Here is a 17,034-nt window from a genome sequence, read left to right as displayed (position 1 = left end):
TTTAACATTGTCTGGACGTCATTGCGGGAGCTTTGTAATTCCGTCGTGTTATACCTACAGTTACTAATTACTATACACTGTCCATCTCTTTGCGAGTCACTGTAATAAAGCTGTAACTATTGACCGCAATTTCTCGTGTAAAAGCAATATTTTTTTAATTATTTACATAAAATGGTCTCGTTTATATTCGTTGTAGGTAGATTATGATGGGTATTATTCGTTTGTCTGTAGTTTATTTGTATTGTGGTAAAGCTTACATAACATATAATATCTCTTCAATTTATACCTTCATTACAATGGCAGAACGATCGAATATCATAAAGATACCAAACATTAGTAGGGGACATTGAAATCTCCCAGTTAAATCTACAACATTCACAATACATTCGAGATATAATGTGACATTATCTAGCAGATATCCACGGGGCTCGCTCGTGAGGCTCCAATATTGTTCCTATCTTGCCATAAGTCGATAGCATGTAGGCGGTAGGGACGGCGCAATTAAGATACGTCCCTATAGAGTAATCGACTATTGATTTTAGATTTAACTTGAGACAGCTAGTCAGTCATCGGCTTAATGCCTGTGTAAGTTCGCCATTAATGAGCAGTGAAGGGGTAATGTATGGACATAGTCAGTTGGGAGTATTTCTTTGTTCTTCTGTTCATATGGTTAATGACGAAATGATGAGGTTATTTGTATTATTATGGTATGGCGTGTCTTCTGTGTTCATACTAAATATAGATAATGGTCCATGGAACAATGTGTAACAGTAGTTTTCTTTAGCTGTAATGCACATAATATTATTTTAATGCAAAAAATATAAAATCACCTTGTGTTATTTATTTAGCCCTAATATACGTTCATACTAAGTGATACATATTTCCATAATTTAATTTCAATAAAGTTTATAAACTTGTCTCTAAAACCAGCAACAAAAAAAAAACATACAAAACAACTCAAAGTAAAATGACATTTCATTGGAAGTAAACGATATAAGAAAACCGCTTTCTTAAAGGATTAACCCTCTAACTTAAATATATTCATAGAAACCGAAATCGCGTGTCTATGAATATAAATCAAAAATTGATAAGTTTCAAAACGTGTTGGCATAAAGTGTGATTTTGTGCCTTATGTGTTATATTTTCATTAGGGATACGAATATAGTTTATTTTAGGATTTTCTCGCTGTAAAAAAATACGTATATCAATGCAAACTAACTTGCGTTATCAATCCTGTGGATAAACTGATGGTGGTTATGTTTTTATAATATTTTATCTGTATGCTATGTTTTAGAATTGAATTTAAAAAAAAGTTTGATATCAATTTAATACTTCTAGTAGATAAAACATTGTCTGCTCTATTTTATTATCTGTCTGTTTAATAAATTAAAACCCGTTTTTTCTTTATAATTAATTCTCTTACAGTTCCATAACTCCAGCTTCACTTATGCATTCGTATCTCACACAGCTTCCACATACGAGGCACACGAAAATTACACACGTCCAGGTCGGCAAGGCAATGTCCCGTGTATCCAGCGAATAACCCTTAACCCTTAAATTGTCACCCCTAGATAACTTATGTTTATTATGTCCAAATTTGGAGGATGTGTTGGAATTAGGATAGAAAAGAGGAAAATGAAAAAAAAAATTAAAAATTTTAATTTTTTCTATTGTTTTCACTATGTCACATAAAACGGACACTGCCAATTATATGTACATGTTCGAACGTCACATATAACGGACATTGCACATTATTCCTGCAACCGTGGTACATGAATATAATGCACATTTTCAACTCTGTAATTCAAAATTATTATCAAATTATAATTATGGACGATCTAGAATAAGCTTTTCAAACATCTGTCTTAAAATTTAAGTTAAAACTTTAACGATATCGTTAAAAATAATGGATTTTAAAAAACGACACTACCAAAAATCACAGCCTCAGTATATGCTAAGAATTGGAATAGAAATAGTAGTACATAGCCTGAGAACTTATCTAATACACTAAGAAAGTCCTCTTCCCATTCCTTATATTGTATAGATTGAAATGTGTTTGCTTCATCGTATGCAAAGAAGTCGTATACCATGCCTGAAGTACCAAAACAAACAGGAAATTTAAATCGCTTTTTTTTGGATTCTTTGGCATATACATATATCCATTTTCTGCCAGCTTTTTAATTTGTAAGGTATTATTATTAAAATTTTCAAACATTGGGTGGTATTTCTGGTAAGTAACATGATGCTGTGGCTGAAGAACTACTGAGAAGTAGGGAAGATTCATCTCGCACCGCAAGAAATGGCTGTAATTCTGCAGCAATAATATTTTGTTGATGGTAAAAATTCTGACTTTTTGGGTCTTCATTGTGTCTCAAATCAATATGTCGTATAATTCCGAAGGTATGGTGCTGGGGGTAAATGATTGACACTGTTATCATAGTGAAATCACTCCCGTAGGTCTATATTTCCTTCAAAATCGTCATCTCAACTCAACGCCAGACTCTTCAGCTTCCGCCAGGGTAAGTGAGGGAATTTTTTATTGATTGCCAAGTCATGCTCCTCTAAAACTTATTTAAAATAGAGAAAAATATATCAAAATGATGACGTTGAAAATGGAGGGCCTTATTGGCAACGTCCGTTACATAGGACATGTGAAGAATACCCTAGTATATACTCCAAGTTGTCAACGTCCGTTTTATGGGACATCGTATATAAACTAAGATTTGTATTCCAAATATTGTAAAATATGTCAAAATTATGTCAAAATACTATACTTACAATCGTATTCTAACTAATAATATAACATTATAAGCAAAATAGCCAAAATACTTACAGTTATTACCAATTTTATCAGGAGAGTCAAGAGATCCGTTTTTTGCAATTTTCAAATGGTCACCATTCGCGACTGTACTTCGCTTTGGTAAAAAAACCTGCATATAAGCGAAGGACATAGCTAGTCCCTTCCCAATATACCGATTAGCAAAGCTTAGGTCTGCTATAACAGCGCCAGCATGTGTGTAAATACTATGTCCTTTAAAACGGACGAAATCAATTTAAGGGTTAAAGGGCGCAATTACACGCATAATTACAGACGCGTCATGTCCCCTCAATTAGTCAATTAATACGCGCAACCCGTCAACTTTGGTGTACTGTCCGTGGCTTGTAATATAACAACACAGTACGACGTTGCAATTTTATGTAATGTGTGTTATGAACGCAAGGAAATAGAGCTAGAGACTTGCTGCGTTTGATTCATTTTTAGCAATGCACAGTTTTTCTAATGAAATGCGTCAACTCTTCCCAACTACCCTTGGGCCAATAAATAATACACACAGTTTTTCGGATAATATGCTACAATTCTGGACAAAACATAACAATAGATATTAAAGACATCACACTTATGAAGAGCAGAAAAAGAACTTCTGAGAAACATAAATCATACCCTAAAAGATACATTATTTTAAACAGATTATCTAGAACATTATTTCATCACCTTAACGTGATGTTAGCAGAGTTTGAAACTAATTCAGTAACCTACTAACATAATATTATCTTGCAAACAGGGCTTGCCCTAAAGGTTAATTTTAGGGCGTTTTGAATATCTCATAAAAATTAATTACATTATAAAATATTGTTAATTTTTATGTTTATTTATAATACGAAATTGATATTAGAATTAAAAAAAAATCGAATTAGTCTATTAAACACGGCGAATTCTACCATAATATCTGTATTACATTTTAAATGAATTAAATTTTAAAAATTCCAAGTAATTTCGCTGACTCCAAATTGATAGTCATAAAAAGTGATTAATTTTAGCTCTTATGACCTTGTAATAACACTTAATTGCAACTTCACAGTATCAAATGAAACGTTTAAAGAATTCGAAACACGCCAGAGGGCCCGCGACCCCATCGTTATTATTTGCTTCGAAATTCTTCACATTTAATAAACTCCATTGGAATTTCAATCCCATACTGCACGTTCCGTGTTGCCCCATCACAATGGATATGATCAATAAAAATATACATAAATAGGCATATTAATAGCTCTATCAAATAGCTAGCTATATCAAATTATATTAACTGGGTTTATTTTTTCAGAACTATCGAAAAGAAAAAATATTTTACTATTTATTGTGCATGATAAATAACTTATGTACAGTTTACATCATTTATTATCATAACAAGATATAACAAGATAATATATAGATGTTACTGTACCAAAATAAAATAAAATAAAATAAATCACATGAGTAGAAACCGTTCAATAAATACTATAAACAGATATCTAAATATTTACGTTATTTTTTCAAATATTTACAAACGCCGTTTTTCAATCAGTTAATGCTATGCATTAATAATAAAAATAAAAATATTCAATGATCAATTAAAAACCCAACAAAAAGCGTTCGCTGAAAATTCGCTTTCTAAAGCATAAAGCATAATTTCTTTCCTTGCCTCTCAACTTCTCAATGGCATAATAACAACTTACATTATGAAGGCACCAGAGGGAGCCATAAGTGCCGAGTGTAGGTACCTTCGTATCGGAGGCTTTTGTATATCGGGAGCTATTAAAGTTATTGACATGGGATTCCAACTTTTCCCCCTCGCAAACTTCGGCTAATTGCAAGGAACGACGTTAGCATGATGTACCTACTTACCTATAGCTAAGATGGATGGGTGTATGTATGTTAATCTTATTTGATGTAATATGAGCGGATAGGTCACTTGAATGTTACAGAACGTGGAACATACTTGTGTAATTAAAAAATAATATAATATTGGAAAATATGTTTTTGGCTGTCGAAAACATATTATTATTATGTTATTGCTTATCGCCTTTGTGTGTATGAAGGCTAATTAATATAATTACTATGGTAAATTTTCTATATTAATTTCAGAATTATTTAGGTCGTTTTTATATTTGTTCAAATAGACGTTGAATCCTTAATAAGCTTGTGGTTCACAGTTCAATACATTCATTCTTTTGACTTTAATTTTTGAGCTCTAATTCGAAAAACCGCATTATACTAATATACTGCAGGACATAAAAATCGCATGTGGAATAGTAATAACAATAAATTAATTTTCGACATTTCTGTTCATATTTTTACAACCGTGTAGCGTTACGTTCGGCAATAAATTCATGTCTGAAGTAATAATATTTTTATTTCGACAATCACGTCATTATTAGATAGCTACTTCTACATTTGATAAAGAATGGAATCAACTAGAAATTATCTTTAATTTGATCATCATACAGGTTACGTTAGTAATCCAGAAATAAATAAGTTTCTAATAATTAGGAATTATAATTACTATCTATTTTTTAAATAAAACAAAATCGAGAAATTAAAAAAAAAATATTCTCAGACAAATAGATGAGAAATTACTACCTATATATTATATAAGCTCATAATAATATTATAAACAGTCAATACCCAAATATGTACTCCTAAGAACAAAAAATCACTACGGAAGTGAGTCTGTTTATCATCTAACACACCTGACTGTGGACACTGTACCTTTCGCGCGTCTCAACTCTCAATAATAAAGTCACAATGGATCACCTCGCGCCACTAGTCAAAGTCGCATTACCGTAGTAATTGAATACACAGGGATGAAGTTATAAGAGGTACAGTCATAAATCTCACTTGCGACGTCGCAGTCAATATCGCAGGGCTGTCACCGCTGAGAAAAGAATTAGCGAACCGTTGGTTGGAGGAATCTACGAAAAAGATACATGGACAAGGATAGAAAAATTAAATGGGACAAAGACGAAGGCAGGAAGTAGCTGTACATTGTACAAAATAAACACTTGAGTAGGCAAAAGTCCATTATATTTCTTAAAAAATGAATCAAATAATTTCGTGTTAAAGTTGCATTCAATTAAATACAAGAAAGAAGATTGATAAATGCTCACTTTAAACTTAACACAGCCTGTATATTTTCATCGAGCTACGGTCCATTTAGAAATAAATACAGTTTACAACCGGTCAACTGAGTTAAGGATTGATCGCTCCATAATACAACTGAAACTTCATACCCCATTGCATGCTGAACGTGAAGGCAAACGTTAAAGCAATCAATAGAAATCTATAACAATGTATTAGGGGCGGCCCGAAAGCGTTCCTGCACTAATGGAGCGAGTCAATTACTTAAGACCGGGGGAAACTCGATCATAAAATCCGGGTATATCGATCAAAGTTCGCCCGTGACCGGCGCTGCCCGGGCTATCCGGGTGAAATATAGTTTTTCCATTTTCCGAACGCTCACCGTCGCCCAATAGATTGATTTATTATTACCCTGAGAGCGGACGACAAACGACTGAAGATTTTACGAAACCGCCCCCCCTCCTGTAGAGACAGGTTCACGAAGTATATTAGTGTATTTGAGAACATGGCAATAAAAGTGTTGAATTTTTGATGTCAGATTTTGTTATTGGCAAAAGGAAGAAGGAATAGTGTCAGATAATTCAGATGTTAAAAAATGAGTCACGAATGTGTGTTTTTGACTGAAATTTTGTATTAAAATATGACTATGCTTTGTGCCTACTATTGCATGCTGTTAAAAATATATTCTATATCATTTAAAATTTGAAATAGAAAATATTAAACAAATATTCGAAGGATACACGATGACCTTTATATTCAGGTTTATTTGTTTAATAAAAAACTTCAAGTCCTATCGCTCACACAGTATTTATCGCTACAAAAAATACAAACAAAAACGCTTCACTGGCGTTAGTTAACGTTTGACCTCAGTACCAAGAGACGCTCAGCTAAAAACTTTATCTTCATCATTTCTGCGTGACTAAGCGCTCCATTCTTTTGCGTTGTTTCGCAAAGCTAAGCAACCACAAAAAAGCTGCTAAATACCGAGTCTAAGCCAAGCTCTTAATCTTCTACAAATAGCTGGAGCTATTAGCTCAGTCCACAAGCTAGTGCGTTATTTATTGTTTACTTTGTAAAAGTTTTGAAGCCCATTATGGTACTATAGTGTACATTTTACACTTACGAGTTATTTTTCGTTTAATGTTAAATTATGATAGCTTTATAAACATTTTCACTATTTCTGTTTCCAATTAATTTTAACTTTTAAGTATATATTTTTAAGACTAAACGTTTTCGAACCTAAACCAACTCAGTTCTTTAGATTATGTAAATGTTATATTTATTTATTACATTATATAACATTCGAATACTATTAGGGGGCATAATTTTATTCATCGACACAAAAAGTGTTTTGAGCCAATTATTTGTATTATGCAAATATCCAACATTAAAAAACGTGACGTCGGGAGTTTAAAAGGTTAAGCGGAATAATAAAATGTCTGCGACATTTCCCCCATTCTTCAGGAAACAATTTAAAATAACTTTAGAGAATAAATCGGGTGCTACGAATCTCGTATTCTCTTGATGCTACACGTGACAGATGACGTCGCGTGCAGACGTGACGGTTACAAACGTCACGCGGCGTAGCGCGTAGCTCGTAGCACGGAACGCTTCGTAGTCGATGTAAGCGCTGCCGTTTGTTATTCATTATTATTAACTGGAAAAGCAGACTGAAGCTCATCGTACGAGTATAAGGCACCCGTTACACGCTCAATCCAGATCACGATCCAAGTCAGGTGACGGATTGACGAATCTTTATGTGGATCGTCGCGACATTAGATGGTCAATCCAGATCATATCAGTCCACTGTTCGACATTGTCAAATGCACACGCATTCACAACCACTAAATAGATCTGAATAAGAACAAAGCTTGTGCAGCAATAATTATTGCCTGTTATTTGAAAAAACGCGTGAAGAGGAAACGCTGGGTTAAACCGTGGCTACTAAAAAGGAACATCTATACACATTCGAACTTGTTAGATGAAATTTATAGTACGGAAGAGGAAGAGGATTACGCAAATTACTACAGGATGAAGGAGGCATGTTTTGATCATCTGTTATAAATGGTTACATCTGTGTGTTGTCGTCCCATACCATCGCGCTCCGAACGCAGACTGACGTAATTTGACAGCATGTTACATTACACGATCAATCTGGATCTCGACCAAAGGATCGAGATCGTTGATTTCTAAAAATCTAGATATTTTCTGATCAGAATTTACGATCCGTCAATCAAATACATTACACAGTCAATCTGGATTGAGATCAATGATCATGATCAAGGATCACATTCTAGATTGAGCGTGTAACGGGTGCCTAATAACAGCCGCTGTTTTAATATGAATCATTTATGTCGATGTTCATATAAGAACGGAGAAATAAAACCACAATGAATTCGGCAAACAATCTCAATACAGCCGTATAAGAAAAGCCCGTAGGATAATAATTATGAATTGTAAACATAATAACGAGATTCCTTTACAAACAAAGATCCCCTAACAAAAAGCACGCAATTAGGCGTCCACATAATCGCCTCGAGAGGGCCCAAATAAGACGCCAACAATTCCCTCAATCAGCAAATATTTTCCTCCAATTCCGCGGAAATCGCTCCACTACCTGCCACTCCGATCAAAGAAACGGAATCAATCGAGAGAGAAAAAACCACCCCGATAATATAATAGAATTGAATTATCGCAACGCGGAGACTTCAAGAGGGAAGATCTCGGAATAAAAGAATCTGTAATTCGATTGTGCTCCCTAACAATCGATTCGCCGCCGATGTTTGTGCCTCGATCGTGTAATGTAATAATGAAAATTGTTATGTTTCAATATCGCAACAGGTCCCGAGGAGAGCGGCGAACGAAAAAATATGCGACCCCGTCATGGACACCTCCCCAACAGTGAATCTGCAGTTTTTATACCGTCCATTGAGATTTCATTTGCGGCTTTTGTTTTCGACCTATTATATCCGACGAATAAAAATTTATTCGTTCGATTAAATTTTAAGCAAATTTACAAGTTGTTACTGCCGATAATAAGTGCCAACAATATTGAAACTAACTACTGTTATTTTACGTTCCATTTTACTTTAACGCTCTTCGATATTTTATTTTAGTAATATTACACTGTGTGTCAATACGCATGGGGGATGAAAAATGAAAACTTACTTGTTAAAAATACGAGCATACAAAGGTTGAATTTGTGTGTATTTACTTTTCCCTTTGTCAAATATTTATGCATTGCATTTATTTATACTTCTCGATCTGAAATTATGTAATGGATACTGAAATTCGGCTTTTGTTTGCATAATTTTTCATTTATTACTTGTTATAGAATCGGTTACTTCTCAAACGAACAAAGATTGAAAAGTTTATAAAATAAAAAATTTATAATATTAAACCTGTTCATACAAAATCCGGCGAAATTCAGTCAAGTCCGTGAACAATACGCAAACGTTCGTCGCGAGCTCTTCAAATATTTGTCGTCTATTATAAATTAATAAATTCATTAAAGTATCGAAACTGTAAATTGGATTAACAAAAACAAAGGCTCTCAAAGGCGTACGAAACTTTGTGTCGAGCCATTCACAGTTCGCAGATTATATTAACGGTCCGTTTAAAATTTTGTCGTGCCTCGTGAAATTATTTTCCTAAGCCTAATAAATTTGGAAAGTTTATAAATTATTCTAGCGTCTAGATTATCAAAAATTTATGGCGACGAAAAGCGAAATATGATTTTATGAACGTTTATTGGATTACAGACAATGACTGAATAGAGGAGAAGCTTGAGATAAGAATTAGATTTACCTATCCCTTTGAAAACTAGTTTTTGGGATGAAATTATAATGAAGTGGCTACTATAGATTTTGTTATTATATCAGGTATACTATGCCAAATTTGTTTTTTTAGATAAAGAAATTGTATGTATTTTGCAATAAAGTAATTTTGTCTAGTTTAACATTCAAGTTGCTGAGTTTTCATACCACGTAGATGTTATCAAAATATTGTTTCCTAAAAAATTGTTATACTATATTAATATTGAAATAGATCTTTCCTTCAGATTTTTCAAAAATAACAGAGTACTTACTGATATTTGTTTAGTTTTGAATACAAGAATTGTGAAACATAAAACATTTAAATTCATTTGTTGATTTTTTACACAAAGAAAATATCGACCTGCATTAATTTATCGCTTGTTCAATTAATGAATAAAAATATGAAGAGCTTTTAACAGCAATTTATCATGTTAATAAATAATAACCTTAAATATCAATAAAAAAATTAAGTCATATATTTGGAATGCTATCACATAGAGCTAGTTTTTTTTAGTCCAGAAAACTGGTTACAAAAGCTCCCGATGTATTATGGTTACTTAGTTAAGAGAAGACGAATCTATCATTCATCTAATCCAATATTTAGGTACTGAATCTTTTACAAATCAACTACAACTCGAAAGAGCGAGTTGAAAACCTCCTCATATCCATTCACGAGTACGAACAAGCGGATATATCAACGCACGTCACAAACGAGTACTAATATTCGTATACAACATGAAACGCACTTACCCCACTCAACGTTTTGATATTGTGCAAAGCGTCCTGCGCCTTCAGGGCGGCTTTTCGCGTGAAAAACGTCACAAAACAGCATCCTGCAACAGAAGCGAACGCTTACGTGACGTTACATGACATTTGCGTACAGACACACATGTATAAACAAACATAGGTAAGTGGGTATATAGGTACAGTCCATGAGTCGTCAGCTGAGCTTTGCATATGTGTGTGTGATCGCCAAGAGTACAGCTTGAAACCGCTGACTTCACGCGTCGCATCTCAAGCCGCTAGACAGAAAAATGAATGAGCCAATCAAAAGATGCTCTGCGCTCAAAACGGCATGTACACACACATTAATGTAAAGCTTAGCTTACGCCTCATACTAACAGTGACATACAATAAACGACTAGATTAACAATCACACACAAAAATTGTCCGTAGCAAAACTCTTCCTACGCATGTGTCAGGCAGAGTTTGATGAGATGTTCAAATTACAATTTGAACATTCCTGCAACGAAATAAGATTGTAATTCGAATAATGGTTTATACAAAGAGATAGTGAGTCCTGTGGTTTATTGTATGTCAATGGGTACCTTCTAACGATATTACGTTCAATAGATACAAAAACAATTAACACGTTGCGTCGATGGCGAACCACGAAGTCATTTCACTGTAAAAGTTCAAACAAAACAGTCTATATTTGAAGTAAATTAAATGATACTTATAATGAAAATGAACAAGTTCGCTATCGCTACAAAACATTCAAATGTACATCAAAAACCTGCTGACTAAATAGCTGAAATTTACACATTTCAACATCATCATGTTTATCTCAATACGTATTACTAGATATAAATAAGATATACGGTTCAAATAAGCGATTTAGGTTGAATATCACCAATTTGTGGTAATTTATGCCTGTAATTTATCCGGGTACAGATTACAATTTGCGTAACATAGAATATAAGGGTTGATTACATACTCATTAACCTATTCATTGATACGCACATTGAAATAAACAAACTGCTCCATTTAATACTGTTTTTTGCAGTACATATTATTAAAATACACGTTTTTTTAACTATATTGTGAAAAGCTTAATACTTATTCGTTTATACATATTATGATTAAAAAGTATATCTTCAGACAGATAATTACTTAATTAGTGAAAAGTATATAGACCGCACAACACACAATTTTATAGCTATATCAAAATCGTTTCAAGCAGCGTCTGGCTAAAAATCTTAATGAGCAATTATCCAGAACACCAGACGTTATACATTTAAGATAATTGTTTGCGAGTACCTGTAGCCCTCCAAAGTGTAATTACATGATTCAAGGACGAAATTATACCGTAGCTGAATGCTTCTCGCAAAAAGCTAAACGATTAAATGACGCATTGACAAGTAATAACTGAGTTTATGTGAACGTTATATTTTTATGAAAACGTCGAGTTTCAATCGAGAGACATTCATACTTATTTGAAACGTTATTACTATTATTTTATTGTCTGTGGCAAGATTATACGATTCAAATTAGAGTTCAACATGAGTTTGAATACTTTGCAAGTTAATGAACTATTCAAAAATTATTTTTGGAATAAGTTTTTAGTATGTGCACAGTGCACACGTTAAAAACTGTAAAAAGTGAAGGTTTAAGAACAGCTATAAACACAATACTAGACATATAATTCATATACCTACACATATTGCATGTGCATACAGACAAACCAACAGTCAATACAACAAGTAACATTAACACACCGCTTTACAATTATTCTCTAGAGACAAAAAACGTGTTTACAAAACAAGTACATAACATAAACATATATAAATCTAAACATTTGAGACGTACATTGTTTAAACTATTTAAAATGTGTATTTACACTCCTTTTGAAACTACTAACTGAGCAGTAGGTAAGTACCACGTGTTACCATATTATTGTATCGAAATTTTCAGGTAATTTTCTTCAAAAGTTAGTATTTTATTTTGTTTACCAGTGTTCCTGATTAAAGTTATTGATTAATTTCCTGACTTTAAGGAAAAGAGAACGCGAACGTATACTGTATTATTATTAAACGGCATTATTTATATATTGATTATTATTATCAATTAAAATTAAGAATAATTGGCTGTATAATTCAATGCTTAGAATGCCATATTATTACCTCTTGATGATATGAATGTAATTTATATTATTCGTAAAGCTTTTTTCTTTTTTTTTGAAACGTAGGCCTGTGGCCAAACGGTGGAGCGCATCGTGAAATTAAACAAAAGAACTTGGAACTTGTATTTGTGTGAAGACTTACAAAAGGAGCCCTCACAAAGGCTTTAAACAAAACAACAAAAACGTCAACATGTAACATACGGAGGCATTGTCGGCTGAAACAATATCAGGCTAGCTTTAAAAGAACATCTTAAATTGAGCAAAACTTTTAGGATTTAAAAGGGCTCACTGTGCATTAAAATCCTGGACCTATTTTATTATTATTTAGATAATTGTTGAATTTTAAAATTATCGTAAACTAACAACTGGTTCTAATAGCCTTTTAAAATAAGGCTGTGTGTATTTGTTTTGTATAGCATACAATATAGAAACAAATTTATATGATATTTAAAATGTGCCTACCACCTACTACATAACATCTTCAAGGTATTTTGTTGAATTATTCATTGTCGTCATGATTGTTTGAAACGAGAAAGGAACGCAATTTGAATATTGTATTCATAAAAATCTCTTTACAATATTATAATAATCATCATTAAAAACGAAGAATAGGGACAAATTACAATTATGCTGGTCTAATACACTCAAATGAAAACGAAATCATTCGTACGGAATTCGAGCTTCGCCGCTTCAACGAATTTCCAAATTTTCGTCGACAAAAAACTTAATTGACAGTCTGTTATATAAGTAATTTTATTTTTATTTTATCCTTGTTCCTTTCTCGCCTTATGACGCGCGTCGGAATTTATTTTATTATTAATCGAGTTTTCCTTTGATTGTTGTTGAAACGGTATAATTATTCGCATATCTTTACCGCTCAGATAATTTCTGATCGACCTTATAATATAGAGGGTTAGATTAGATTTATAATTTTTATTTATACCTACATGATATCGATATTTTGTTAGTCATGAGGACGCTTGATAATTTAATGAGCATATTTATGAAGATAATATACATTAAACTATATTCGACACCTATTTTTGGTATGACGCGTAGCAAAAAAATAATCGACTTCCGCGAATAACATTATGTTCATTAAACTGTTTAATTACGGTACAGAAATGTCCATCATTTTTTGCATTAGAAATTGCTCATATTTGTTCTAATAAAATCTACAAGATATTTATTCACTTTAACTAAGGTACATGGTCTAAGATCCGAACATAGGTCGACCTGCACCGGCGTGATAATAGAATGAGACCAATTTTATAATAAATTTAGTCTATTAAAAAATGTATTAAAAATGGGTTGACAGGGAAAATATATTCACGTCTTGCATACGTCATCAACCGCCAAAACAGCAATCGTAAGTCAAAGCACCTACCCACGTAATATTATTGGCACACGTGAAACACAAAATTTAATAGCTCCAACCGTCTCCATATTTGCTCAATAGATTCACTCGCACGAGAGTAACAAGAATTTCAATTTAGATGACTTCAAAGAAACGAGCCTGTTTTTAATCACGTAGGCTTTTGAAGTGAGTAATAATTGTACGTAGGTACCTTCGTATTAGGCACGAGTGTGTATGAAGGTGCCTGTGACACCTTAATTAGTCGACTTTAGATGTTAATAAGGCCGTATTACAGAGGGGGCGATGATTTTTCAGTGGAATTTCGGCTTCACGTTTCAACGTTGCTTCGTAGTTCTTGGAGAGTAATGTTTATTGCTTTAATCGTACTATAAATTGCTTTTACTGTGTAGTATGATGTATTAGTATTCGTAAATAGTTCTTAGGTACTAGATACTGGACAAGACAGTTTATTTTAAAATATTTATTAAGTTATTTGCAATATAGCAAGGAAGGTACCCGATTGAAATAGCTAAGATTTGAAATCCTAGTCCTATGAAAGTTAAAAACAAACGGAAGAACAATATTATAGCCCGTCATTTTTAATATCTAATAGTAATCGCACGAGTCCTCAAAATTAATTAGAATCAAAGTTATAAAATGACACGCTCATTTTGTATACCATCTTTTCATTTTCATTTATTTGTATTTTATTCTACGCACATAGATTATTATTTGCTTTTTAATTTAAATGCTGTTGCTACGGGAATGGAATTAAAAATATTGCATTTAAAAAAAGGCATTTGTAGCCTAGTTTTGTGCAAAGAAATGCCACTTTATTTATTTGCACACACACATACGAATGCCCGCTCAGTGAAATTGCTTGCACACATTCAATGAAAAGAATTTATATTTTAATAGTTCAAGAGGTTTTATATCTAAGTACGGTTTGGCACGGCAGTGTGTTATCAGGCTATCTATTTATTTGTTTATGCAATTTTACCGTATAGGAATGAAATGTACGTAGCACTTTAATATAATGCAATGTTATTTGTCTGTTTAATATTTGCGTCTTCAATCTACTCGCCTTGTCTTCCAACACGCCGTAGAACATTCTTCAAGTCGCTCTGCTCGTAGAACATACTAGAACGTTCGAGAACATTCGAGAACAAACCATTACTCGCGCCCGTAATCTTGTCCCGTAACACGTTGATCCGATGAACCCGCCCCAAATCTTTAAACACTAGCCCTAGAACATTCTAGAACGTTCGAGAGCATTCGAGAACATACCTTTACTCGCGCCCGTAATCTTGTCCCGTAGCACGTTGATCTGGTGCACCCGACCGAACTCTTCGAACATCAGCCGTAGGTCGTTCTCGTCCATACTTCTGGGCACCTGCCCGACGAACATCTGTAAAGCAAACGTTTTAATGTTACTTATGGTCCGGGAGCCAGCAGCAGATTTTATGACCAAGTTCCTCTCAAGCGGTAATTAGTAAAATGCATCAAAGTATAGTATTATGAAGCCTTGTGAACGTCAGCTGGAGCTCGGTTGGGGGGAAGAGCGGTTGTAGCCTCCCGTATCAGCTGACGGTTTTTCCACCAAGATACAGCCAGCTGACATATATATTTATCCACAGTTACATCAAAATCAAAAATTCAAATTTCAAATTTATTTATTTGTTTCACAATTTTTACAACTCCTATAAATTGTAGTAAATCCCTGGTTAACCCACTAGGAAAAACCTGTGCGGGGTCAACATATAAGCTATCATCAGGTAAATTTTTGTTTGAGAGGAAATAACGGAAAATAAATTTTTCTTTAAATTTAACTTTCATGTTCGAGACACCAGCTGACGTATAATACACCATGTTGTAACCAGCTGACTATTTTTTTTCGTTGAGATATTGGGTTAACTACAATTTGACAAATTTTTAGCTGAGAGGAAATGAATGAATGAATGTATTTTTTTTCCTATGTGCGTGGGAGGCTACAACCGCTCACCCCCCCCAACCGAGCGCCAGCTGACGTTCACGAGGCTTTATAATACTATACTCTCATGCGTCTGACGAATTATCTCTTGAGAGGAAATAGTTAACCAAATTTGCACCTGGCTCCCTAACCATTAGGATATAAGAGTACTAGTTAAAAAATATATCGTATTAAAATGTTCATATCAGCTCATCCTCTTTTAGATGCCACAGATAGATAGATTCGACTCTAATTAAATAAGACTTTTTCGAATCGGCAAAAAATAGAATCCTGTAATACATTATCTCCTAATAACATTTTTAATTAATATAAACATCTTTATATGTAAAGGCAATAAAACAAAACACCCGTTTATTACATCACAGGACCTCACGCAATTAAAATATACAGAGACACCAAAACTTTCCGACGCCCGCCAAGAGATATAATTATTTTCGGTGCCGTATCGGAAACCGATCGAACGTTAACTTTATTGAATCTAAAGTTGCGCGGTGAGCTGCGAATTCGAAAATTAAGGCGTTACCCGGCAATTTCGACTATGTTCAACCTCTATAAAGTCTGGTACAACATAAAGCACAATACCGAAAAAAATATATAAAATAGGATGGTCTTTGATCTTTAATTGCTCGCGAGGACTTTTTTCCAAAGTTAATAGATTTCTAGAAAAAAAAATGTGCCGTGGTCATCGATTTTTCCGCAAATACTCTATAAACTTCGTAACCTGCTGACTTAGAGCTCTGAAAATTTTATGTTTAATAAATTATCAGTTACACAACAGTCCCTGACGAGGATTTTTTGTTTCACTGATTGGTATCTTTTTAAATACAAAATGCGAGGAAAAAAGAAGGTGCAGCGGGAGAGGTTTGAGATCCGTCAAGTATGGTCAAGGTTATTAGCGCATGTATAAGCCTTAAGTGATATATCGGAGTAATTAATGTGAAGTGAGATCGGTGTGCGAGATTCGGTCGTTTTTTTTTAAGTGTAAAACAAGTGACTAGCACTTACGTATTCCGATTGCTATTATGTAGGTTTAACTTCACTGTCATCTCCTGTTCCTATTCAATAATGAATATA

The 17,034-nt window shown here is 33.6% G+C and overlaps 1 protein-coding gene across 3 annotated transcripts in view; it reads right to left on the bottom strand.

Moving 5' to 3' along the window:
- The window catches only part of LOC149909143 (CUGBP Elav-like family member 2), a 291,622-nt gene that overhangs the window by 90,602 nt on the left and 183,986 nt on the right, over nucleotides 1-17,034 (bottom strand). For all 3 annotated transcript variants that reach the window (XM_090101384.1, XM_090101382.1, XM_090101383.1), the window contains 2 exons: nucleotides 15,258-15,378; nucleotides 10,462-10,544 (listed from right to left, as the gene is read on the bottom strand). In XM_090101384.1, the coding sequence (XP_089957510.1) occupies nucleotides 10,462-10,544; nucleotides 15,258-15,378 (204 nt within the window). The remainder of the gene's footprint in view (nucleotides 1-10,461; nucleotides 10,545-15,257; nucleotides 15,379-17,034) is intronic.

This window comes from Colias eurytheme, chromosome 4 (genome assembly GCF_061535395.1).
Source record: "Colias eurytheme isolate Ceu_HAF_F1 chromosome 4, ilColEury1 Martin Lab GWU primary, whole genome shotgun sequence".
Classification (NCBI taxonomy): Eukaryota; Metazoa; Arthropoda; class Insecta; order Lepidoptera; family Pieridae; genus Colias; species Colias eurytheme.
The sequence above is the reverse complement of the archived record's forward strand: the minus strand, read 5'-3'. Positions and strand labels throughout refer to the sequence as shown.